Consider the following 26,694-nt stretch of genomic DNA (forward strand, 5'->3'; position numbering starts at 1 on the left):
GGATACAATGCCCTACTCAATTCGTATTGAATAACACTGTTCGATGATTAATATTTTAATTAAAATTTACAATAAGTGACTAATAGTGATGAAGTGCAGGGTTAGTTTAGCATTAAATTTCACGTAGAATACGAGATAAAATATTATATATAAGAAAAATTTCTCAATATAGTTTTAAATCTTGGACTATTAATTTAATTTTAAATATCATTTTGGTCCCTTAACTTTCAGTAAATTTTAGAATTAGTTTATTTTAAAATTTTGGATCAATTTAGTTCTTTATCTTTTAAAATCTGTAAATTTAATCATTTTAATAAGATTTTATTAAATTTGTTTAACAATTCAAACGCGTTTCATAATAGTATTTAATTTAACATTAGAGTGAAAATATGTCAAATTGTATAAACAATTCAAATACAATTCTGAAATACGTATAATACATTAAATAAACCTAACAAAATTTGATTAAAATGACTAAATATACGTATTTCGAAAGATGAAAGACTAAATTGGTCAAAAATTTTAAAATAAACTAATTCTAAAATTCGTTAAAAATTAAAAGTTAAGGGATAAAAAGATATTGAACCCTTAATTTTAGTAAAAAAGACCTTTGATTGAAGGTATAACTTGTTTTTATTTTTTATTTTAGATTTAAATGTTTTTAACAGCGTGTTCATTAAATTTTGTTCCGCTGAAGACGTAAAGATTGTATATTTTTCATTAAGTTTTTGCAGTTTATTTATTTTTATCAATGGTGATAACAAATATGGATGTCATTGAAAAAGTGATGACTAAATGTATTATTATACATTAATTGTAATATTTTTTTATTAACCACCAAATTTTACATTTCTTAATACATGAAAACAAAAATCTACGAAATAAAACAAGTCATGTCACTTAATTTAAAAAAAAATCAATTAAGATATAATTTTTTTTCATTATCTATTATAATTATTCAAATGACAACATTATAATAAAAATTGTGATGAAGAGGGAGATGAACTTAAGAATAAACATTAAAATTTATCCAATACCAAAATTCAATATGGTTCCTCATTTTTTTTGTTAAAATTAAACTAGTTTATATGATGACCAAAAAGTACGATTTTATAAACATGTGAAATTAGGCAAAATTTTAATAATCTTAAAAAATCATGCCACTTAAAAGTATAATAATAATAAAATTATTATTATTATTAACACTTCACTTTGATTATTATGATAGTTTTGGAAATTATGACTGTTGATATATTTATACTAAATATAATTAATTTTTGAATAAAAAAATATTGTCGTATTGAATAAATTTACAGAACTGACAGATGAATAATAAACTACTACTTTTAATTTTAATTATTAAACAATTTAGTATTAATACATTTTTGAAAAGTAAAGATAGATGTTCAATCTTCTTTTTCCCGCGCTCCCACCCCGCGAATTCCTGCGATGAACTATTGAAGGGGTTAGGGTCTTTAGAGAGCAAAGAATGAAGAACACCGTCATTTTTTTCTACTTGCTTTGCATCTAAACTCAGCTCCATCGGCGTCAATGGGGGACTCGAAACGTTGGACGGTGACCTACACAAAACACATAAAGCAGAAACGGAAGGTGTATCAAGATGGATTCCTGGAGCACCACACTTCCACCAGCAAGGTATTGTATCAACTCTTTCTCCGCAAATTATCGAAGGTTTTCGAAATCAGAAGTTCGAAATTATCGCTAAGTGCGGACATGGAAATCAATTTTGGACGGGATATATAATCTCTTCGCTCAATCGCTGCGCAGGTTTGTCTGTACGATGAGTGCGAAAAATTGTTGGAGTGTCGACTCTTGAAAAACGATGAAACTGTAATTTCTGGTGAATCGTTAGTTTTCAACGGTTACCTTGTGGACATAGGCGATCTGGAGGGAGACAAAAAATCTGAATGTGATTTGAATGTTGACAGGAGAAGCAGGAGTTTTTCAAGATTCAGGACTCCTGGTTTGAACTCTCTGATATACATTATTTTTCTTGTGATTCATTTCATGTCCTCAATCTTATTTGCTGCTTATGTGTTTGTTTACAAGATTGTGCAAAACATACAAGAATGAGTGAGAAGGAAAACGTCGGACGTGTGAGGAGTCCTCTCAGTCCGTCACAAAAAGTTATCAGAGGTGAGTGACTTAATTTTACAGGTTTTGGCATCTAAGACTTTGTGAGTGTATGTTTATGCCTTCAGAGTATCCTTTTAAATTTAAACTTAAACTATCTGAAAGTTCAAATTGTCACAATTTGGCTTCTATATTGTAAAGGACTAGTGGAGGCATTTATTCATCATACCTATAATTATCAAGTCTCATTTTGTGTGCTTTTACTTATTCAATGTCGTGCCATTGATCTAGAGCGCTACAACCTACAAGTAATGTTGACGGTTTATTAGCTGTAGTTGTTTGTATGTTTTGCACTACGGTGTAGTTGGTTATGTATTGTAGTCGTAAAAATTGCAGAATTTAAGAGGAGAGAACTGATTAAGTATGAATCACCAAAGATCAGTCAGCAGGCACAAAATCCTAGTATTGAAGGTTAGTGTCATTTAGTAAAATTTTAATTGAAAATGCTGGGCTCATTCTGCGTTGCTTCTTTCGATTTATCGTCCTTGTGTAGAACATGATAATGCAGCTTTTTCAAAGCTGTGATACATAGTCAATCTGACAACTAATGGCAGGACATTATAATTTTGTTAAGCAATTTCCATTTTTTTAATCTTCTAAATATGTTATAATTTTCAATTTCCAATTAGAGTGGCATGTTGTATACACCACACAAGTGACTCAAAAGGCAAAGAAGTACCATGATGGTTTTTTACGATTAGTTCTTCGTGGATCCTGTGGGGCACAGGTGAGCTTTAGACATATTTCATTTATCAAAAACTCAACTTATGTTCTTCTGAGCGTATGATTGGTAAAGCCATTTTAATAGACACGTTTTCTAACCCGTCATTCGTTTTCGTTCTGATAATATGATTTTTAGCAATTAATTCCCCCCTGCATTCCATAAGATTTTGATTGCAAGTTGTTTTGAACAAAAATAATCTAATCAAAGTAATCAGCAAATATTCCTATGAGTAGTCTCGTATTAGTTATTGTCAAGATTCAATGAAGGACACAGCGAATGGAGCAATTATTAAATGAACATGGTTTCTACAGGCAAAAGGCACAGCTAAATAAAAACTCAGATGATACGAAAATATCTTTAACACAAGTGCACAACCGGCTTTATTATTATTTTAATATATCTTAACCTTCTGAGTTGTTGTCCCTAAACCTTCTGCTCATGTAAGAATTGTTTTAATGAATTCTTATTACCTCTTTCTGTGAATATATTACAGATTACGCTGTTTGACACAAGTAAGAAAGTCTTAGATAGCAGATTCCTTAAGAAAGATGATGTAATAAAACCCGGTGAATCAATTGCATTTGATTCATATTTGATTGACATTGGTGAGCATCAAGGTGGTTGCTCACCAGATTCCAAAGTTCCTGGAGACAAATTTACTAATGTTGAGGGAACGCAGACGGACATACAGAAAACTTATTTCCAAACCGATACCCATGTAACTGTTGGAAAAAGGGGTAAGCACACAATTATTGTGATATGAAAAGGTTACATACGGCCTGTTGTTTTTTGGCACTTTGGTTACTTTTCCTGTTGATTAATTTATTTTTTAATATTGGATGCTTATTTATCGTTTGCCTTTTATATCCTCAACCAATGCTTATAGTTAAATGTTCTTATTATATCTGTTTTAAATTGAAGAAAGAGAGGGTAAAAGAGAAAGAGGGAGATGTAGAATCTGCAGTCTGTACATGCCAATGCGTCACATGATTTGCTCTAATGAACTGATAATTATTCTCAAATCAAATCACAGTGATGAATACAACTATTCTATTTAGTCGACCATGTTAATCTAATATAGTGGATAACTGAATATAGAGTACATAATTTATGCTTTCGATTAACAGAACAGGAAATTGTAAGAAAAGCAAATCTAAATTTAATATATTGTAAGAATTCATGAGCTCTGATGTGAGGCACGTCATTCACATGTATACATGCCTGCCTGGCAACTATTACTTATATAATTTGCTATCAATTCACTGAAAACAATTAGAGAATCGTGAGCTCATCCTTTCTTGAATAATATGATCAATTTCATCCATAGTCCATTGTGTCAGAGGTTGCATTTGTTTTCTGTTTTGATCATCGTCATTGTTTTCACCTTCATTTAGTTTTCACTTGTAGATATCTTTCCTTTCAATTTAGCATGGCAGGTCCTTTACACTACCGACTTAACTAAAAAGGCCAAGAAGTACCACGATGGCTTTTTACACATTGAACTTTATGGATCCTTTGGGAAGCAGGTTAATTTTTGGCTTTTCACGCATGCTATAATTTTATTTTTTACCTTTTCAATCTTTCCTTTGTACATCTCTTTTACTTCGAAACTGAATCCTTGGATGATCTTCTGTAGAGTTTATTTGTTTTTTTTTATTCCTATGAGCTCTTTTTATTTCAATGAGTTTAATCGCCAAGATTCTAATATTAGTTTTCATGTTGATGTAGTAAAAGCTTAAAATTAAGCGCTTAACTAAGCTGTTCACTTAAATACACCCTTACTTTATATATGTGTGTGAGTGTGACAGAGTTACATGATTAATTATGCTTTGTTCACTTTAATGTTCTCTTTTCAGGTTGTTCTGTATGATTTGAGCAAAAGACCTTTAGAACGGAGGTTTCTAAAGAAAGATGAAATTATAACGACAGGTGAATCGGTATATTTTGATGGACATTTTGTTGATGTAGGAGAACCTGAAGGAAGTCATCACTCTCCGGCGAAGTTAAATGAAAGAGGGAATGGTAATAATGTTGAGAGGAGAGGAAATGGACAAAATGGCTGCTGCAAGGTCAATCCATCTTTTGCTAAAGGTTATTCCTTGACTAATTAAAATGTATATTTTTTAATCCATGTAGTTGTATGCTATTTAGTTCTGTGCATGCCATTTGAATCTAAAGATATTATTATCCTTGCACATTTAGTTTGACTTTTAAGCTTATATCTGGTCTTAATTTTTATGAATTTACGACTTCCATTTATATCAGAAGTTTATTTCAAAATTTAAATGTAGAATAAGAATGATTTAGGAGCAGAGAAGATATTCTTTTGCTTATATGATTGTTTGGATGAATAACTTTTAGTGCTCATTCGACTATACAACTTACTGCAACAAGATCTTATTTCAATGTCAAGAAGCTTATTGAAATAAGAGTTGAAGGAATTTACGGGAGTGGTAAGCTATTTTCAGAAAGCTCTGATAAACTCGACATAAGTTCTTCCAAAGGCCTTTATAAAGGGAAAAGCGTAAATGCAAACCTTAAAATAAGTAAAATTGTAAGACAAAAGAAAAGCTAGGAATGGGGAGATAATTGAGAATGAATGACGAAAAAAGTCCATAAACAGACTCGTAGAAAGTAAGCTGAAAGTATGTCTGGAATGAGCTGTCGTTTTCTCATTCTCAAAAGTTTATGGTTATGCCATGCCATGCAGGAAAACCTCCGAGTGAACTTTGTCCGGTGTTAGGATCTGGATTGGATTGTCTGGTTACGGAACTAGAAGATATAAAACCAAACAGGATAACGCCACCAATCAAGCCTATACGTGATGGTTAGTACTTATTAATTTCCTGCAGTCTTTAGTCTTAACACCCAGCTTCATGTTTCATCTGCATCACTTTTGCCTCCCGTCTTCAATCGGAAGCTGGTTCACTGAACGACTTTCAAATCATCCAATGTACTTGATTGATAATTTTTCCATCATTGTATACTAGAATTGGCATCCCTGACTTTGAATTATGGGAACAGATAAGTAGTTAAAATTATCGTGTGGACTTTGTAAAATAGTCAAGAGGTCCTATTGATATCTGTAAAACTGAATGGCCACTAGAAACCCCGTCATGACATAACCTAGGATGCGACGTTTGATTGCTGATTTCAATATATTGCTTCACCATTTCTACTTTGCAACTGATTCCTGCTACTTTGCAGTCGATCAAATCCTGTCCATTTTACAGAATCCTAACCTGAAGCCTCGGGAGAGTTATATAACAGGTTAGCCATGTAACCTAACTAGGTACAGAGGTTTATGGTCTGATGACGTGATTATATGGGATTTCCATAGGAGGCCAATCGCCCAATGGGGGTCAAAATATTGGGGACAACGTATCAGCTACTGCTGCGAAATCCTCTCAAAATTTTGGGGCTAAGGAATCAGCTGCGGCTGCGAAATCCTGTCAAAATATTGGGGATAAGGAATCAGCTGCGACGAAATTCCTTGATATTACATTGTCTGGAGGTAATTCTAGAATTGGTGGACTTACTGGATTTCTATTACAATAAATTGTGATTTTCGGAGATATTTCTCAGTAGCTGTTCCTTGTTTTGCTGGTTGAGATTGAGATATTTGTAATTTTTGGTTGACTCTACTTGATATGGGTTTTGCAGCAGCTTGTAGCGGTGACAGTTTCCAATCTACCGAGAATGTCAACTTGACCCACCAGGTATCTCCCTCTTTGTTTGCATTTGCTAAAAGTGACTTATATTTCGTAAGTGAGTCTTTTGATGATTAGATATCATTTAGAGATTACTTGCGGATGATTCTTGTTATGTTTGAAGTATTAGTGTTGATACAATTACGAACTTTTCTCACCCGTTGTTTGGCACCCGGATAAAAAGGTCATTATTCGAAGAATTTTGATTGTATTTGTATACATTGGTGTTGTTGCGAACTTCAATCGTAAAATGAAAGAAAAGAGAACGAATGAAGAACATGTATTTCTATGTCATTTCGGGTAGATAAAATTGTTTGCATTGAAAATATATCTTCACTACATTCTTAGAACTTGAACCAATCAATGAATATCGTTGATACACGTGGACCGTCCTATCATCAAAGAGATAAATATCCACAAGTGAGTGATAATTTGAGTAGGCGTCTCTCTTCTGAAGTGAATATTTATCATTTCTAATAATTCTTCGGTGTTATAACGAATATATCGTATAGGGGTTTGTAAGATGTTAAAATAATACACTATTTGGGGGTTGGTTCTATAAGTTCATTATATTATATTATTTTGTATGATGTGTTATGTTTGTATTTTCATGAACTATTCTTTGTCCTCCTTTTTTTGCTAGGTTGGTATTTTTTTGTACTATATATTTGCAAAATTATGATTAAATGAATTTGATTTCATTGCATTAAGACGGAATAATTGTGCAAGGTACATCGATTTTAGAACATAGAATATATCTCCATTCTACTTTAGAGACTATAATTCCTTAATTCATGGTATTTCCATAATCAGTCAAAACTGTGCTAACTAAAACATTACTCGAAATTTCCTGAAATATAACACGGTGGGTCATATTTCATGTTAGAGAAATCCTCATCTGCCTTAAATTTTGTCTTTTCAATTTGTAGTCCTCTCAGAAGGATGCTCAGACAAATACGAATGAGAAAGATTCTGGTTATCAATCCTGCACCATTACCAATGAAGAAAAGAGTGATGAGGAGTTTTCGTGTGAAAGGGAAACAATCCCGAGCTTTGAGCTTGGATTTTAACCGGTAATGCATCTTAAAGGCATGCTATGCTTAATTTCCTCATATTACTTCTGGTAAGTCGCGATCGTAGACATGTATATTCTTGCTGCAACCCTTGGGTAGCTGGGTATGTCTATTTTTAAGGAACGTAATGGGTATGTCATGGTGGGTCTATTGCATGCATTATTGTTATTTGCACATGCCTTGTTATATATCTCATGTTTTTTTTATCCGGAACATATTAGTTTTTTTTATATCTATGTAGTATATTCATTGCCAATGTTCAATCTGACGAATTTGTGTTGAATGAAACCGAGTTTAAATGAGTTTTTTCTTTTTAAATATACAACAAAATTATTTTAAAGGTTAAAGTTAAAGTAAAAATTCCAACAACACTTATATTATTAAGATTTAAATATGGATTTGATATTAATGTTCGATCAATTTTATCAATTTAGTAATAATATTTTTTAAATTTAATTTTAATATTTGATAATTTTGTTTATTTTAGTCATTTTTATTAATATCATTTAAATAATTAATGAATGATGGATAAGAGTTGTTACATATCATTTCTTATAATTTTTATATATATTTTTTTAATATAAAAAATAAATGTACATATTTCAAGTCAGTATTATATATGTAAGTATAAATTTTTTATATTAATTTGGTCGAGCTTACGTATACACTTCTTTTTATTTTATTTGAATAAACTTTTTAAAGTTTTTCGATTCATTGTTTAAAATAACTAAAAAAAACTTGTTTTCTTTTCTGTTTGATTTTAGAATCAAATTTTTTTAATTTTATAAGAATATAGAATTTGAAAATGTAAAGAATATTTTTTTTAATATTATGAAAACAAATTAGATAAATTAAAGCTATTAACTCTGATTTATCTATGATTTATCTAAATAATATTGATAAAATGTGGAAATATTCATAAATCATGAATGAGTCTATATAGAAGAAGGTTTTTCTTTCCTCTTAATGTTAGAAAAAGAATTAAATTGAAAAAAAAATATGACACCAACATTTTCATACTCATAATTTTTATATAACTTAAGTAACTAAAAAGAATTAAATGTTTTTATTTTTCGATTATGTTTTCAAATTTCATATATCATTTGCAAAAAGAAAAAGAATTAAAATAAATATATAATTTTTTTATGATAAAGCATAATTTTTAGAAATAATTTAAATACGAAAAACATATTTAATTGTTTAAAAAAAGATAACTTTTTTTGATAAAGAATTCTAGTAGAGAATGAAAGAACAGAAAAGAAAAAGTTTTATAAACAGAACTTCTAACCTGCGCTTGTGTGCGCTGAGTTCGCCTTATCCGCATAGGATAGAACAGCTTCATCTGCAAAGCCCTCTAATCTTAGCAGGGCAAAGCAATGGCTTCGTCTGCACTCACTTCGGTTCCTCTCTCTTCTTCTTCTCTCAATGTTCCTCATTCTCCTTCCAAACTCCCTTCCAATTTTCTATCTTCTCCCATTGGCGCATTCTCTCGTGGTCCCACATTTCTCTTTGCAGAACCAAGATACCATTTTCACCCAAAGGGAAACGGTTCTAAATTTTCCATCGCTGCGCAAACCCTAGACTTCTCCGATTCGTTCTTCGAAGGGGGTTTTGGCTCCGAAGACGACCCCAATTCACCAGGCGGAACCGGGTTCACGGCCGTCGAGGAAAAGGAGGAGCCCCCTTGCCCACCCGGCCTTCGACAGTACGAGACAATGATGGTTTTGAGGCCCGACATGACCGAGGATGAGCGACTTGCACTCACCCAGAAGTACGAGGAGGTCAAATTCTGTGACTTTTACTTGGTTTTCATACTTAAGATAAGATGCATTAAGATAATCAAATTGAACTTTATTATATATGCAATAGTTAGGTCTACAATTTGTTTTTAGTTTCGTGTGCCGCGACTCTGTTTCTGCTGCAGTGACAATTTATATCTTAAGTTCATGATTTTTCTTCAATTAGTATTTCAAATGACCATGGACAATTTCGTATGGTCGATACAAATCACACGATTCAACTTTACATTTTGTTTTAGTTTTCTTTCACCGATTCTTGAGAAAGAATTTGAAAAGGCATATAAGCTTAATGAAAAGGAACTGAAGGAACATTTCTCACTACTTATTGCATGCACTCTTCAGCTATTTTATTGTTTCAATTCCCAGATTTCTTAAATAGAGGTTTTACAAACTCAGATATGAGTAATAATTTTGTTCACGAGCCTTGTGGTTAAATGGTTTTATATATTTAGTTTGAAATTATCGTACTGCGCACTTTATATCGTCTACATATAAAATATGTTTGAAAACTATATTTTTCCACTGACTCCTTTGGTTTGATACAAATCATGATTCATTATTTGAATCTCAATTTGATAACCGTGGTTTGATTAAGTTGAAGTTTGATAAGTGTGTTGTTGTGTTTATGCTTTATTGGAGTTGACAGTCCCCTGGCAAATTTATGTAGTAATAATAGCAATTAATTGTGGACTCAAACGGCAATGTTTGCTGATCTGAAGTGCTGATAAATTTGCAGTGGTGTTATTGAAGTGTGTGTGAACTGGATTTTTTACTCCAATGATTTTCCTTGCAGATTCTTGTTGCTGGAGGTGGCATGTATGTAGAGGTTTTTAACAGAGGAGTTATTCCCCTAGCATATGGCATCAAGAAGAAAAACAAAGCTGGGGAGACCAACACTTATTTGGATGGCATCTACCTGCTCTTCACCTACTTCACCAAGCCTGAATCCGTAAAGCCTCTCGAGGAGACAGTGTTGGCGGATGATAATGTTATTCGATCAATGAGTTTCAAAGTTAGGAAGAGGAAATATTAGTTTCTTTTCAGGTCTCAGGTACCTCCTTCAAAGAGATGGTCCATAAAAAGTAATGTTGTATTTACCATTTATTATTGTTTTTCCTTTTTCAGTGTCATTTCGATTCAAGTATTTTTGTAACATGATTTAAAGAGAGATGTAGGTGCTATCTATCACTTGCGTTCTGCAGAATTACCATGCCCAATGCAGTTTGCTATATGTTGACATTTAAGTTGTAAATTCTTATGCCAACTAGTCTACAAATTTATATGCAACTAATAAATTTAACATTACCTGTTTAGACATACAGTTCATTTACTTGAATTTCTTAAAAAAAAAAACAGGCCTAAGTGTTACTGAAACATATAAGAAATATGTAATATCTAAACTAAATTTCAATATTTAAGTTTACTGAAACATACAAGTAATGAAAAACACAACTAAGAATCTTCCACGTTACCTTCATTCCAAACAGTATTTTTTTTGTAGTTTTTTTCTTTGTATGTTGCTACCTAATATAAAACTCCCTACACTTTTGTTCTGAATCATTGTACATTTTAAGATACTTATATAATAAACTTTCCTCCCGAACCAACTTTTCTTCCCAAAATGTGATGAAACTCCCTTCCATGTGCAACCTCTATGAAACCATTTGTATTCATCGTTATCACCCCAGACGCCAAGTCTTTCACTCCAGCCTCTACTGTAGCAGTGTTGGTGTTTACAGTGACAAATAAGCAGAAAAGAATTAAATAAACTTCTTCAAACGTTATTAATTTCTGTATAAGTTCATTTACAGAAGGACTCATTTAATTCAAAACACCTTTTTCTCGAGTTACTTACCATTGTTTTACGACGCGAATGTGGTGTTGTAATGTATCAGATTGTAGATAGAAAGTCAATAATATCATAGTTATCGGATCTGGTTTGTTTAGTCTCCTTTCTATTTGATTATTACCTAATCGTGATATTCGCATTGTAGAATCTTTATTACTTTCCAATATTTCATGTTTTTTGGTTTTAGATCTCGTGATTACGTTGTTGAATTACATGCGACCAAACGTTTATCGTATGAAGTAGTGATGTTATGTTAACTAGGAAAATAAATGTCATGTCATGTTAAAGTTAATTTGTTTCAAGTGGGTCATAATCATGTTTTTGCACGTTTTTCTTTTCACTTGAACTCAATCACCAGCCAACCAGACATTTATTTTTCTTTTAATCTAATGATGTTGAATCTATACTAAAGGATTTATATATATCTCTAAGATTCTACTTCCGGTTATTGCATAATCAGCAACATAAGTGGTTGCACTTTGTTTTGATAATTAAAGCAAATGACTAAAATGATAAAGCAGCGACATCTGTTCTTTGTATCCACTGAAACAGAGAATCTGCTATGATTTTCACATTCAGATCTGATTCTAAACCCACTCATACAAAATAGCTTAATTTCTTCAATTTATCACGTTCCACGAAGAGTGCAGATATTGTGTCATAGTCATAGTCAAAATGCATTATGCTCGTTCATAGGATGAGATAGGTTTCTATTTCAGAACAGATGAACTTTGTAGAAATTCATGAAAAAAAAAAAAATCTACCCCAGATATTAGATATATTAATTTTAGAAAACACAATAAAATTCTAAACAGTTTGAGACTTTAAAATAGTGAGTTTGAATTTTTGTCCTTATAAAAAGATTTTCTTTTTCTTCCTTATCAAATACATAACCATTGTTTACAAAATCAAGTCTCTTCAAAATCTGTAAAACGACATTTTGAAGGTCTAAAATGGTGAACCAAACACACCCTTACAAGTATACATTGCATTGGGGTCCATATCTGAGAAGTAGTGGAGGATCATATGGGCTTGTTCCACCTCTGCAAAACACAGAATATGTACTAATGCCATTATCATTTTCACACGCATCACAGATAATAATTATATATCTCAAACTTGCTAATGCAACATCTCAACTTTATCAATGACTATAAAAGAACAATTTTAAACATTTTGGTATATATCTTCCTTACCCTATTCACCAATTCCAATACACATTTATTTTTTCCATCAACATATCACAACCAGTGCATGCTCAACATTTTCAACCCTCTCAGTCTACTCTTATTCAACAAACTTTCTATTAATATGTTCCACACTTTTGTATCTGTGTTGAATATGTGACAGTGGCAGAAGGTTTGAGTGTTAGGGAAGAAGAGAGTGTGTGATGAATGTTGAATCTACACGCCTCATCACGGATAAGTCCTTAAGAATAGTGAATCTACACTTTTTTTTGTGATTTCGTCAGTTTTTACAAATTGGTGATGGATGTGCCACAAACTCCAACCCCCTCTCCACATTTGTATCCACAAGAACTTCAACTTAAACTTTACCAAGCCTTCATCTTCTCCATTCCCATACTCTTTTCCATCATTCTTGTTCTCTTGTTTTACTTGTTCTACCTCAAAAGGAGAGCTTCCTCTCTCTCATCACCACCCCTTCACATACTTACCAACAGTTCCAATCCTCAAACAACATATCCTTACCCTTCACAAGTAAGTATAATTTACTTTTTCTGTAATTTGAAGTCATTACTGCATAACACACTAGTGAGATTTAGATGCTATGGTTAGTGTTAAAATTCATGCATCATTAGCATATGAGCAATGGAATATATAAATGATGTGTTCTTCTTACTTCAAGAACTAGTTTTTTGGATTGGAATTGACTAAGGTAAAACTCAAATTTTAAGAGCTAAACTTATCTGCACTGAACCATCATGCATCTGTTATCAGTAATTGAATTGAAAAACTAATAATAGCCTCTGTACTGCTAATATTACAGCCTTGCCGATTAGATCTGACTGTGCAATTTCTTGACAAACTTCCAAGAGTTTTATTTGATGAGGATTTTGGAACAAGAGATTCTGTGTAAGCTTTTTCTTGTCTATATTCTCCTTGCGTCTTTCTTATGCCTGAGATTAACTTACCCTTTTGTTTGCATTATCTTTGAATGGTAGCTGTGTAAGTTATTTATTGGTTTCTTTTTGATCATTTTTTGAACTTTGCTTGATGTGTTTTAATCTCTATCTTTAGAGCTAAATTGTTAGTTTACTATACTCAAATGATTGTTGTTCTTCAAAAGCTAAAGTCTTTTTTAGCAGAATATTCGGTTTCCAGAGTTCTTAGAACCTTTCATGACATCCATTATTTTCATAAAAAAGTTATTCGGAAAAAAAGGAGGCAAAAGATGTGAAATATATATGAAGAATGGTCCCCTTTTATGCATAACTTGCACATTTGAATGTGAGGTGACTCACCAGAAATAATGAGAAAAAAAAAAGAAAAAGATATCTAATTCTTCCTACACGTGTAACTCAAATGGATAGTAAAAAGACAAATTTCAAAGATAGATAGATATTGGTTATGTCTGCTTGAGAATTTCTACTGGGCAAGTGGTGGATTGCACTTTAGAAAGTCTTGGTTTCTTATGCTGATCCTTTGTATTCTTTTATTGTTCCAATGCATCAGAATTCTTCTCCTTTTTTGATTTGATTTAGCAGTGTTGAACATCAATACTCCAAACCTCTGTTTAAAATAGTCCAAGTGTGAGTCAAAGTCTCACATTGGATAAAATAGACAGAGTTAAACACTATATAAGAATAAAGAATCATAAGACCATTGCCTTAAGGTTTTGTTGTAAAAATGATGTCAAATGTCTTATATATGTAAGACTAATGTCATATAATCATATGAAATCACAATCTCTCAAATGACTATAATCATAACTCATATCAAAGAAAATATAACCCAACAGGATATATGATTGTACTAACATTCTAATAACTATAAATTCATGAAATTAAGGGTAAAAGGTTGTTGATTTTTTATTTTTATTTTTTTCTGTAAAAACCAGATGTTGTGTTTGCCTTGGAGAATTTGAGGTGAAGGAAGAGCTGCTACAAATTCCTTATTGCAAGCATGTGTTTCACATAAGCTGCATATGCAACTGGTTGCAATCAAACTCCACGTGTCCACTTTGTAGATGCTGCATCACACCCTCCACTAAGTTCCTTAATACACCCTCACCTATTGTATCAGACTCACCACAGCAGGGTGCAATTTCAGGCTCTTCATCACACATCATATCAATGCCTCAGCAACAAGAAGATGAAGTTGGTAATTCCACAAACACTACCATTTCCCAAGGAAATAATGGTGTATTACTTAGATGATCATATTTTTGAATTCAAAGAAGAGATTCAACTTGCCCTCATGATGAGTTAAGAGTTCTGTAAATTCAAAATCAATAATTTATGAAATAAACTCTAGCAGCTTCTTTTTAAGGTATTGATATAACATTCTTAAAGTGGCGCCTGTTTTGAAGTCAGGAACTCATGTCATAGTTTTATTAAGGTATAAATATACATTTGGTACCCCAATCATTTTCTAAAGAGTTTCAATTTGGTCCTCTTCGTTAAGTTGGAGTTAACACTGTGTCCGTACAGGACACGTGTCAAGCCATGAAATTTTTATTTTTTTTAATTTTTTCAAAAAATTAATTTTTTTTTCAAATTTTTTTTTTTCAAAAAATTTAAAAAACTGCCACGTGTCAGTTTATCATCGTGCCACGTGGCAGCTTACAAGCATGACACGTGGTAGTGTAATAGTTGTTTTCAATTTAGTACCCTAATTTAAATTTTTGGTTCAATTTAGTACCCCAATTTTTTAAAATCATTCAATTTCGTCATCTTCCATTTGAGACCAAATTAGTAAATAAGCTTAATTACAACCTATATATACATGTTACAATAATTTTTTATAATATATATACATCAAATCATTTCACCTAAATACTTAAATTATTTTATTTTTTTCATTTTAACCTTTGTAATTTTTTATACATGAAATTTTTTACACTTGTAAAAAATAAAATAATTTGAATATTTAGGTGTAGTGATTTGATGTATAAATTCAAAACAATTATTTTAACATGTTTATATAAATTATAATTAAGCTTATTTACTAATTTGGTCTCAATTAGGAAAGGACGAAATTGGATCATTTTAAAAAATTTGGGTACTAAATTGAACCAAAAATTTAAATTGGGGTACTAAATTGAAAATAACTATTACACTGCCACGTGTCATGCTTGTAAGCTGCCACGTGGCACGATGATAAACTGACACGTGGCAGTTTTTTAAATTTTTTGAAAAAAAAATTAATTTTTTGAAAAAAAATTAAAAAAAAATAAAAATTTCATGGCTTGACACGTGTCCTGTACGGACACGGTGTTAACTCCAACTTAACGAAGATGACCAAATTGAACCTCTTTAGAAAATTGGGGTACCAAATTGAACATTCCTAAAGTTCGGGTACCACATTGAACTTTCCGAAAAAGTTTGGGTACCAAATGTGTATTTATACCTTTTATTAATATAAGGAAATTGAAAGAATAAAATGTATTTAAATTGTTATTGACCTCAATTTCTAGATGATGTGAGACTATTAGTGTACTAAAACAAGTTTCCAATCAATACCTATAGAGCGTCAAACGTAAATTTACGTGCGGCCTATGAAATTAGACATAAAAAACCAGATTTACGTCTGATCTTAGAGCATCAAACTAAACAATTGATAATTTATTTACAAGTTTGCTATCGGTCATTTCTTATGTCTGATTCTAGTGGGTCAGACGTAAAATCGCAGACGTAATATGTCTTTTTTGTGTTAGTGTCTCCCACGTAACACACCAATGTTTGATTCCTCAAGAACATCGATTTTCATTTTCCAAAGCACAACTATGATTTGTATTTGGAAAAAAAATTTAGTACCATATCATTGGATGGAGTCTGAATGATGGTACATTGGGCAATCATGGTAATGTGCATTATTAGGAAGAAAGTGGTGAAAGTATACGAGTGAGTTTGGTTGGAGTAGATGTAGAAGTTAGGAGAGTAGAATAATAAGTAATAGTTTTGTGCACCAAAGAAAATAATCAAATGACTGATTAAAAAGAGATTAGTTTAATGATTGTGTTTATAGTTTTTATCATTAGTATTACTGTAATTAACTGTGAATTTGTTATGCACTAAGAAGACTGTTATGTTGATAATTAGTCAGAAACTGTTTTAATATATAATTTTAAAAATAATTATCAGTCAAGTTAGTAAACTAATAAGTTTTTTCTGATGAAAATAAACTTTTATACAACTGAAAACGTAGTCTGGTTAAATAATTTAATATATATTTGTTGGATATTTTAAGTAAAAGATTATTTTAAACTAATTTATTTAATTTAAATTGTTTAGAACTATTTGTATATTAAAATTAAAAAGTTATGGAATAATTTGCTATAACCGTTCTTTATTTGAAAAATTATTTAGTGTAGATAAATTAGGAAAATAAAAGTTAACTTGAAAAACAAATATTTTTTTTTTCTAATCATACCCAAACTTTAGTTGTGTTAAAAAGGATGATTTTCTATATGTAACAATTAAAATATAAAATATTATCTACGTATTTGAAAAAAATAGTTGGTTTAAGAATATTCTTCATATTTTTGTAAAGTAATAGATGTTATCTTTTCCTCAATAATTTGAAGTTTTTGATTCGGTCTAATGACTAAAAATTGTTCCTACTAGAGATGATTATAAAGGATTTGATCCTCTTAAAAGGCTTTAATTGATCAAAGCAACATAAATTTGATAATGTCGAAACATCAACCGTCAATCCATTCGATGAAAAGTTCCATGGGTTTGAACAAGACTAATTCATTTATTTGAAAAAATTAAAATTTTATTTTAAAATAATTTATTTGGATAAAGTAATTATAAAAAAATTTAAATTTAAATAAATTTGGAAGGTATTTTAAATAAATAAAGTAGAAGAATTTTAATTGGGGAAATGGTCAAGTTTGATTGGTCTTGTTCAAATTTTTTGTGATCGGTCTACACCGAAAATTGAAATGAGTCATTCATATCAAATATCAAGTTAACTCAACTTTGAATTAAAGATAATGTTGAGTTTGTCTTAAAATAAAAATAAATTATTTTCTCAAAAAAAAATTAAATTTAAAATATTTCAATTATATATTTTAATTTGTTAAAATTGTTGAAAATTTTCATCTACACAAAGTAAAGAAATAAAATTGGGTCAAATCTTAGATCAAGAGGTCACTTTTCTAAAGATTATGTAATATTTCAATTTTGTGTTTAGTATTTACACCATAATATTATCTAAAATATATATACAAATAAAAAAAATATAAAATTATCATTTTATAAGCTTTTATTTATAACAATATATAAAGAGAAATTTTTTTATCCAAATTTTGTTTTTTCAATTTTATCCTTAATTCTAATTTTAAAAATTAATTATTTTATAAATAATTTATCTTTAACCGTAATTTTAAAAACTTTTTTGTCTTTAATTATTATTTTAAAAATTTCTTTTGTGTACATATATTATTTTTTCAATTTTATTTATTATTTTAAAAATTAATTATTTTATAAATAATTTATCTTTAACCATTATTATAAAAATCTTTCTTATTTTTAACAGTTATTTTATTTAATAATTATTTTAAAAATTAATTATGTATTTCAAAAATAGATATTATTCATCCTGAATTTTTATGAAAATTAGAAAGATGTAATTCACATACATCACAACACATGTGTTTTCACGAATAAATAATAATTAGATTATTTAAAATAAAATAATTTAGAAACTTTAAATTTGAAAAACTTTCATCTTAAATCTATGTATATATCAGCGAAGGCATGAAATAATGTGGGATTAAAAAACGTTTGAGTATCATAACCTTACTAATACTCTTTTTTATAATTGTTGGGCAAGTTTTATGCTAGATTATTTTGAGTGGATGTATTTTTTCAAACAATATCAATTACAGATTTTTTTTTTCTAGATAACATAACTGATTCAACGTTATTTCTCAATTAACACTAGTTAGAATTTCTTAGTCATATTAAAAACACTATTTTTCAGTCATGTTGATCAAGCTTTTTTTTATTATTATTATTGCTGTTAATATGATTTATTTTTTTATTATATTGTTAAGATTTTTATTTTAAATCACTATTATTTACTATAAACGCTCTAAAATAACTCATCCACACACACGAACCCACCATAAACGTAAGACCAAGTAACAAACAGTAGAAGATAACTGAGAAACATTTGATGTGAGAAAATGAAAGTTTCCCTGCAAAAGCTATAAAAGGCATTGGAATAAAGCGAGAGTTGTTACTTCAATTCAATTCAATCTCAGATGAAGCTTCTGTGGTCGAGGTTGTGGCTTTCCAGATGCCATAAAAGTCAACGATTCCGAACAACAGACACACACGTACATGCATGCATCTCCTTCAAATTATTTATTTTGAAATATAAATTTTTTATTTTCAATTATTTATTTAAGAGCATCACCGAATTATACATTCCAAAACTCAAAATAAAATTTTTTAAAATAAAAGATAAAATTAGAATTTTTAAATACATGAAGGTGCAGAATGAAATTACGAGGGTGCAGGAAGAATTGACCTTGTCGATGACATCATGAGCCCTATATCCCTTTTACAATTTTGGGCTTTCAAGCCTATTATTATCAGGACAAGGATTAATCTGAAATAGATTCTCACATATGATAAATCAAGGTGAATAAAGATTACTTACTGACAAATATACTGTAATCAAACAATAAATCATCATACATATTACTTTTTTTATTTTTATAATAATTGTTTTAAAATTATAATCCTAATATATTCCTCATCAATATTAATAATACAACCAATTAACTATCATTAATTTATTAATTACTTCTCAAAATATCACGAGCCGTAAGATGATATTAGTCTTTGAAAGTGGACAAACAGTATGGTCCGCATCATGATAATAGTAATGAGATAACAAAAGTAGGTTTGGGTTTACATTTATTTATAAATTATGGCCCATGTATTTTGTCTCGGTCAAAAAATTAGTAAGTAGCTTCCTATTGCAGATATGGGGTAGGCTATTTAATGATAACTATAATTTCTTAATTTTATAAAATTAAAGGACGACCAAAATTTTAATTTTAGTCAATATCAAAACTACATTTAAGATCTTTCAACATTTTATTCATTAGTAAAATTTTTAATTTATCTTAATTGTGTTTTGGTATATATTTAAGTCTTGATATCACTTTTTTTTTATATTTAAATTGAGATTATTTTTCATTCTCTTTAATCTCAAAGAGTACTTTTTGTATAAAAATGTATTTCAAAAAGAGAATAAGAAAAAGATTTAGAGATACTTATTTTGTTTTATCTTCTTCTTCTAAAAGTTTAATGCAACCAACACAGTATGAAACATGAGAAGATCAAATAAGGGGAAAAATGTAAACACCTCATAAGCACACTAACCAAGCTGAATTTTCATTTTAATATAAATTAAAAAAAAAAAAAAACAGTATAATTGCTGAAAATAACATTTTATTGTCTTCATTGCTCATCACACTTAACCACACATTGTCATAATGACTAGTCACTCTCATACCCCCTGCTATGATTTCAGTACATATAAAACAACTATGCTCTGTCCAAAAATCATTGGTTTTCAAAATGTGAAAAGAAAAAGAAAGTTTCAATTCTACTTTATGGCCTGAATGGGGCAAAGACAACTACTGAATTGTGTCCACCGAAACCAAAAGAGTTGGATATACCTGCAGGAAGTGAGTACACTTAAACATCAGAAACATCGAATTTTACATTATTACTCTATTCGATCCAAGAGATCATACATACCAACATTAACTTCATGCTGCTTCTTAACGTTAGGGACTGTGTCAATTGTAACACTAGGCTCCAAGTTCTGCGGAAAAGTTAGACAATTGTAATTAAAACACTGAGAATCAACAAAAAGTTACAAATGTAACATGTTTGGTTTGATTAATAGGACGAATTTGTGGTTCAGAACGTTACATCTTGGTTAATGGTTGGATGCACCCAACCAGTTGTTATGGCTTTGATAGTTGCTATGGCTTCCAAACCACCAGCAGCCCCAAGACCATGTCCAATCATTGACTGAAATTATTACAAAATATAACCATAAGCTTCAAGGTTAACAGTAGTATACAGTTAGGATTCTGAAAATGTTTTGAAGTTTAGAAAAAAAACAAAAGAAAAGAGAAGTTTCTTACCTTAGTTGCATTCATTTTTAACTCTGATGTATCCTTAAAAACCTTTTTGATTGCATTAACTTCAGCCAGATCACCAGCCAATGTTGATGTGGCATGAGCATTCACATAGTTCACCTACACATTTTAGTTTACACAAACAGTTGAACATGAGAGTCTGAACTCTGAAATGTTGTCAAAAGGAACATTCAGTGTTACATGTTTGAGTTCAGCTTTGGTACTGATTTTTCTATTCCTTACCTCTTCGGGAGAAACTCCAGCATCTTCTAAACTCTTGGTTATGCAAGATGAAACTCCTAGTCCATCAGATCTTGGATCAGTCATGTGATGAGCATCACATGTTATGGCACCTCCCAAATATTCTGCTATTATCGTGGCTCCCCTCTTCGTTGCACTCTCCAAGCTCTCCATTATCTTTTTTCCAGTGATAAAGAATCAAGTTTTCATTAGGCGAACAAAAGTCAGTTAAAACAAAAACTTGTTAAGCCATATGTTGGGTTTAAGGTTGTACCAGCACACCAGATCCTTCACCCATTACAAAGCCATCACGATCTTTGTCCCATGGTCGTGAAGCCTTCTTGGGGTGTTCATTCCTCTGAGACAAAGCCCTGCAAGCAATGAAACCCCCAACACCAGTAGGCATGATTGCAGCCTCAGTCCCACCAACCACCATGATATCTGCTTCACCTCTTCTGATGTGATTAGCAGCCGCATAAAAGCAGTAATTTGCTGTTGCACAAGCAGTGGAAATGGAATAATTTGGACCCATTAGGCCTGTGTCTATAGCCAACAAAGCAGAACCCATGTTGGTGATGGAGTAGGGAATGAAAAATGGTGTAATTTTCTTATATCCCTTCTGGATAAGAGATTCCACACCAGAAGAGAAAGCCGTTAAACCTCCCATTCCTGTTCCCACCAGAACTCCTATTCTTGTTTTGTCCATCTGATAGAAAGAAAATGAATCTGTAACTTGTTATCAATGTAACCTCCTAGTGAAAAGTAATGATTACAACAAGGACACTCTTGTTCTTCGATTAGAGTTAGATTTCATCTTGATAATCTGCATGACCTTTAATGCAAACATGTAATGTGCATGTTAACAAGAAGAAACTCTAATTCTGATCAGACATTATGACTTACAGTGTCAAGGACTTGTTGTCCAAGGTTGGCATCATCGAGTGCCCTTTTGCCTGCTACAATGCAATACCTCCAGCAATCATCAAGGCGCCGATCATTCTTGCCATCAATGTAACCTTCTGAAGAGAAATCACGTATCTGACCTCCAAATCGGACAGAGAAACTTGAGGCATCAAACCTATCTATTAGGCTTATCCCACTTTCTCCCTCAAGAAGTTTGTTGTAAAAGGTCTCAATGTCACTGCCAAAGACTGACACAAGACCCATTCCTGTTATAACTACCCTCTTTTTTGGATCCTTTTCTCTCTTTGGTGCTGCAACGCTTGAGGAAGCCATGGCCTTGATTGTCCTGCATCTTGGAGCTGCAAGTGCAATTGTGAAGCTTAAATTAACAATTAAGGATAAGATAAAACACATTCTAGGTTACATCCTAATATCTAATACGTTACCAATCACATATCTAGGTATTCTGAAGTGGGTAATTCAGTTTTTAGAAGAATAAAGTAAGTGATTTGATGAAAGAGTCCACCTTTATTCTTGGGTGCTTTCCTAATAAATTATGATTACTTGATATAAGGTATAACCATAGTGACATTAACGACATCAAATAGTGAATATTGGTATGACAACCAGTTGAAGTACTGCTTCATACAGAACAAAAACAAGTTGCTAGACACACCTAAGTGAACATTATTATAGTTGATTTGCATATTTAAGAAATTCCATAATCCAAATTCTATTGGTGATAAAGTGAAAGTAAAGAAAGTGCAAAACCATTTAAACAGGGAATCGGGTTTGGTGCATGTACACATCCATGCAATCTCTGTGTTAGATGAAGATTTGACAGTTCAAATTTGGAATGCATATTTTAAGTCTGATTTCCTATGATACATCCGATCTTGATCCAACAATTAGAATCAGTATGCTTTAAATTCTCCGATTATCAATACAACAAAAAGAGAACACAGAAAAACTCTGATGATAAATTATCTGCATTTGAGATTCTAATTTTTATGCAGAGCCCTTTACAACACACACCTCTGCAAGAACATCACATGAAGTGAAAGTGAAAACGATTTAAACAAACAGTAACTGAAACCCAAGAAACAAGTACAGGATCAGTGCAAGTAGTTGGTAGTAAAAGTTCAAGGATCTTACATGAAGAAGCTGAAATGTAGTGGCTTGGACTAGTTGTAAGTGAAGAAGGAATTTGCGTTCTCTGTGGCAACCTAAGCCCCTCATAATGAACCACAGAGTTCTTCCTATTGTTTTCTGAGACACTGTTTCTGAGCAATGTTCCTAAAGGACATGTTCCAGCAATGGTCGCCATCTCTTTCTCTCTCTGTTTCTCTGTGTGTGTTGAGTTTTAAAGTAAAGGAAGGAACTTTGGATTGTCAGGGGGAGAAAGAGCAAATGGGGAAGAAAAAAAAATTAAAGTAAAACAAAAGAAGCATTGTCCAACGTTTGGTTTGGTAAGTCCGCCATTGTTGTGTGTGTGTGTATGTAACCAATGGGTTTGGCGAAAAAAACAGTGAAAGTTTCCGAAATGTTGTGTTCTCTTGCACTCTCTTTTAATCGCTTAACTACCTAAACAACCCCATTGGACCTTCAATAAAGAAAAATGGTCGTCCATGGCACTTTTGTTGGTGGATCTTTATTGTCCTAACTACTCATGCGGCTTCGGTTTAGGTGAACCCTCAGAATTCAGACCTTTCTGGAATCAAACTTCAATACTTTCTTTCTTCTCTCTTTTTTTATTTTGGTGTCAATGTAACTTCAATACTTACTACATATAATAACTCCTCAACACATGTAATTTGATACTCTGTTATAATAGTGTTAGTCGCTACTTATAATACTCTGTTATTTAACTCATTAAATTAAGAAAAATAATTGATTTACTCGATTGGCAGCCGTAAATATGTTTATGTTTGTATGTTTTTATATTATTCTTACGTTTAATTCTTATTTATTTTTAATTGTTTGCTAGTATAATTTTTCTCTCTTTAGTTAAAAATAATTATCACAAAAGCACTATAGATTAAATCTAATAAACAGTAAATAAATGTCATTTTTAACTTTTAATTTGGATTTTGTAAATAAGAAAGAAAGTCCATATCGTGAAAGTAAATAAATGTTAAATGTGTTATTAATTATATTTTATGTTTTTATATTTGATTATTTATTTGAATATTTTTATTTTTTTTTCACATAAAAATGATCGTGTCTCAATTTCAATTGTTCAATTGCGTATATACTTTTTTTAGCAGGTAATATAAAAATTGTCTTTTTATGATCTTTGATCTTTTTTAATTGAATATTTTTATTTTTTTAAAACAACTTTTATTATCTCTAAATAATTTGGCTAATTTAATATGAATTTTTTTAGATATTCAAAGTATTTTTCATTTTATTATTGAATTAATTATATATATATATATATATATTCAATTTCGTTTAATAATTTATCAAATTATTTATGAAATAAACATTTGATTTTTCTAATATTTTTATTTGTTTTAATTTTAATTGTGTATAATATTTTTTATGATTTTTATATAATTATTTTTATTTTATAATTCATTATTATAAGTTTAATTTTATCATCACAAAAATATAAAAGTATTTTATTTATTATAATATGATAATTTAATATTATTGTTGTTTAGTATCATTCCACATTTATCGAATTTGAAAAGATAATATATATATATATATATATATATATATATATATATATATATTATAACTAAAATATTATTAATTTAATATTTGTTGTTATTTATTTCATTTTATTTGATGAGTTATATTATAATTTTTATTAGTATGTAAAAAAATTTAGTTACAATTTATAAAGAATAACTAAAGGTTACATTTCAAATGTTTTTAAACTTGAGTATTTGATTTTTTTTTATAATTCTTAATATTTCTTTTGTTTTGATTTTATGAATTTTTTTAGGTTAATAAATGTTTGGGTTGATATCTAATTTGCTATTCTAATTCTGAAACATATAAAATTATAGTTTATTCATAAATATTTGATATTAAAAAATGTTAAATGTTTTTATTACTGTTAATTTATTATATAAAAGATAATTAATTAATATTAAAATATTACTAAAAATAGATAAAAATACGGGTACAATATATTGATTTTTTATAAATATGAATGATAAAGTATCTTGAACCCGATTGACCAGTCCACTAGCCTACTAAAACAGGATGTGTGCCGAGTTGAAATTTTTAACCTGTCAATTCTAATTCTATTTGGTCCGCCCATCTAGCTCATTAAACTGGTAGGTCAACCCACTCCTAATTTACTAATTTTTTTTTTTAAATTAATAATTATTAAAATGAATATTTTTTCTGTATTATATTTTCTTAAAGAAATAAATATAAAAATATTATTATAATTTAAACCATTAACATTTAAAAATTACATTTTAATTTGTAGTTATAATATAATAATTTAACATTTAAATATAATAATTATTTTAATTTATTCAATTAAAAATATTAATTGATGAATTAAAAATTTAAAAGATATTTACATAATTAAATATATTATAAATATTTAATTTTATATATATATATATATATATATATATAAACAAATTTTATAAATAAACATTTGAAAAAAAAAGTGAATGACCGATCAAATAGTATAATGGGTTGGTCGGATGTGACCATTTTTTTTTTTGTAAACCAAAGACGAGGAAGTCAAAATGAACATGTTTTGCTATCCTTACCGGTCAACAAAGAAATAAAAATTTTATATTTTTTAAATTGAAGTGTGAGTACGAGATGAATTATTTCTTTAAAAATTAATATATAATAATGAAATTCATCGGTGTACTATTTGATTGTTATCCCTAGTCCCGTCTTATCCCGATTTATACATTTTTCAAATTTTAAATTCAAATAATAATGTGATGGATAATTTATCATAACTCAGTTATTAATTCACCGTTTGGACCAAATAAACAGATAAGGAATGAATGTATACGTAATGAAAAAATAATATTTTATTCTAGTGCCATTGAAGTAATTTATATTTAAGTATTTAACACATGAAGTTATACTGAAATAACTTGATATCTCTCCCTCTTTATATATATCCCACCATTAATAGCTTAAATGAGTTAAAAAAGAAGAAAACAAATAGGAAAAGGAAAATTGAAGTTTAATGAGATGCAACTTCTATTGACCTGATGAAAAAGCAACATTAAGATCATCAATATTCCGTTATAAGATTCAAACATGTGTTATGACCTTACATTCTCAGCTGAAAAAATAATATTAAAATAAACTTTCAAATAGTAAAACTAATAAACTAAAAAAAAAACGTAAAATAGAACTTGAATATATTGTTAATTAAGGAAGAGTTTGATGAGCCAAGCGTCTAAAACACTGCTAATTTCAATTTAAAACGTGTCCTTACTCCAAAACAAGATATATCAATATTACAAGTAAAACTTTATAAAGTAAGTGTGTATATATGAAGCATAGAATAGAAATTTTCACCTCAATGCACTATAAAACAAATGTGGCTGTCGTATTACATTTAAAATATATTTTCTGTATAGATTTTGGAAATAATGCGTATTAAATTTGAACTTAAATCCTCCTTTAGTTTCAATGCATATTTAATTATAGTTTTTATCATTTAAAACTGTAAAATTAAGTAATTTTTAGTGTATGTTAATATGTCATTTCATTACTAATTAGAAAAATTATACAGCTATAAGTGATAATTGTGACAATTATTTATTTGCAGAGTTTAACAATGCATTTTAATGCATGTTGCTATAGTAAATATATTACATGTTTTTAACATTTAGGTGATACATTAACACTGTATTAAAATTGTGTACTTTTTAAAAATCGG

General features: G+C 29.9%; 4 protein-coding genes across 6 annotated transcripts; 3 read left to right on the forward strand and 1 right to left on the reverse strand.

Annotated features, from left to right (window-relative positions):
* The first annotated feature begins 1,440 nt into the window (after positions 1-1,440).
* On the forward strand, positions 1,441-8,044 carry LOC114177400. Of its 3 annotated transcripts, none has more exons than XM_028062726.1 (13): positions 1,441-1,656; positions 1,789-1,984; positions 2,071-2,157; positions 2,491-2,565; positions 2,784-2,881; positions 3,372-3,615; positions 4,307-4,404; positions 4,735-4,969; positions 5,589-5,705; positions 6,086-6,148; positions 6,219-6,392; positions 6,545-6,597; positions 7,518-8,044. In XM_028062726.1, the coding sequence occupies exons 1-13, from the start codon at positions 1,552-1,554 to the stop codon at positions 7,656-7,658; spliced, it is 1,686 nt and encodes a 561-aa protein (XP_027918527.1). In that variant the 5' UTR covers positions 1,441-1,551; the 3' UTR covers positions 7,659-8,044. The 3 variants fall into 3 exon arrangements, with proteins under 3 accessions (XP_027918527.1, XP_027918526.1, XP_027918528.1); XM_028062725.1 differs by having other exon boundaries at positions 6,542-6,597; positions 7,518-7,891; XM_028062727.1 differs by lacking the exon at positions 5,589-5,705 and having other exon boundaries at positions 6,542-6,597; positions 7,518-7,891.
* Positions 8,045-8,930: 886 nt separating this feature from the next.
* LOC114176088 (30S ribosomal protein S6 alpha, chloroplastic) lies at positions 8,931-10,736 on the forward strand. The gene is made up of 2 exons (XM_028061001.1): positions 8,931-9,442; positions 10,254-10,736. The coding sequence occupies exons 1-2, from the start codon at positions 9,038-9,040 to the stop codon at positions 10,491-10,493; spliced, it is 645 nt and encodes a 214-aa protein (XP_027916802.1). The 5' UTR covers positions 8,931-9,037; the 3' UTR covers positions 10,494-10,736.
* A 1,740-nt stretch (positions 10,737-12,476) lies between these two features.
* Positions 12,477-14,817, forward strand: LOC114177442 (probable E3 ubiquitin-protein ligase RHA4A). The gene is made up of 3 exons (XM_028062780.1): positions 12,477-13,027; positions 13,317-13,402; positions 14,388-14,817. The coding sequence occupies exons 1-3, from the start codon at positions 12,797-12,799 to the stop codon at positions 14,704-14,706; spliced, it is 636 nt and encodes a 211-aa protein (XP_027918581.1). The 5' UTR covers positions 12,477-12,796; the 3' UTR covers positions 14,707-14,817.
* A 5,131-nt stretch (positions 14,818-19,948) lies between these two features.
* Positions 19,949-23,573, reverse strand: LOC114176177 (3-oxoacyl-[acyl-carrier-protein] synthase I, chloroplastic-like). The gene is made up of 8 exons (XM_028061125.1): positions 22,965-23,573; positions 21,810-22,168; positions 21,181-21,612; positions 20,910-21,083; positions 20,673-20,786; positions 20,455-20,556; positions 20,278-20,344; positions 19,949-20,195 (listed from the first exon to the last, which is right to left on the reverse strand). Exons 1-8 carry the CDS (start codon positions 23,134-23,136, stop codon positions 20,128-20,130), a joined length of 1,488 nt encoding a protein of 495 aa, XP_027916926.1. The 5' UTR covers positions 23,137-23,573; the 3' UTR covers positions 19,949-20,127.
* Between the last annotated feature and the right edge of the window lie 3,121 nt (positions 23,574-26,694).

The sequence above is a fragment of the Vigna unguiculata genome, chromosome 3, assembly GCF_004118075.2.
Source record: "Vigna unguiculata cultivar IT97K-499-35 chromosome 3, ASM411807v1, whole genome shotgun sequence".
NCBI classification, from domain to species: Eukaryota; Viridiplantae; Streptophyta; class Magnoliopsida; order Fabales; family Fabaceae; genus Vigna; species Vigna unguiculata.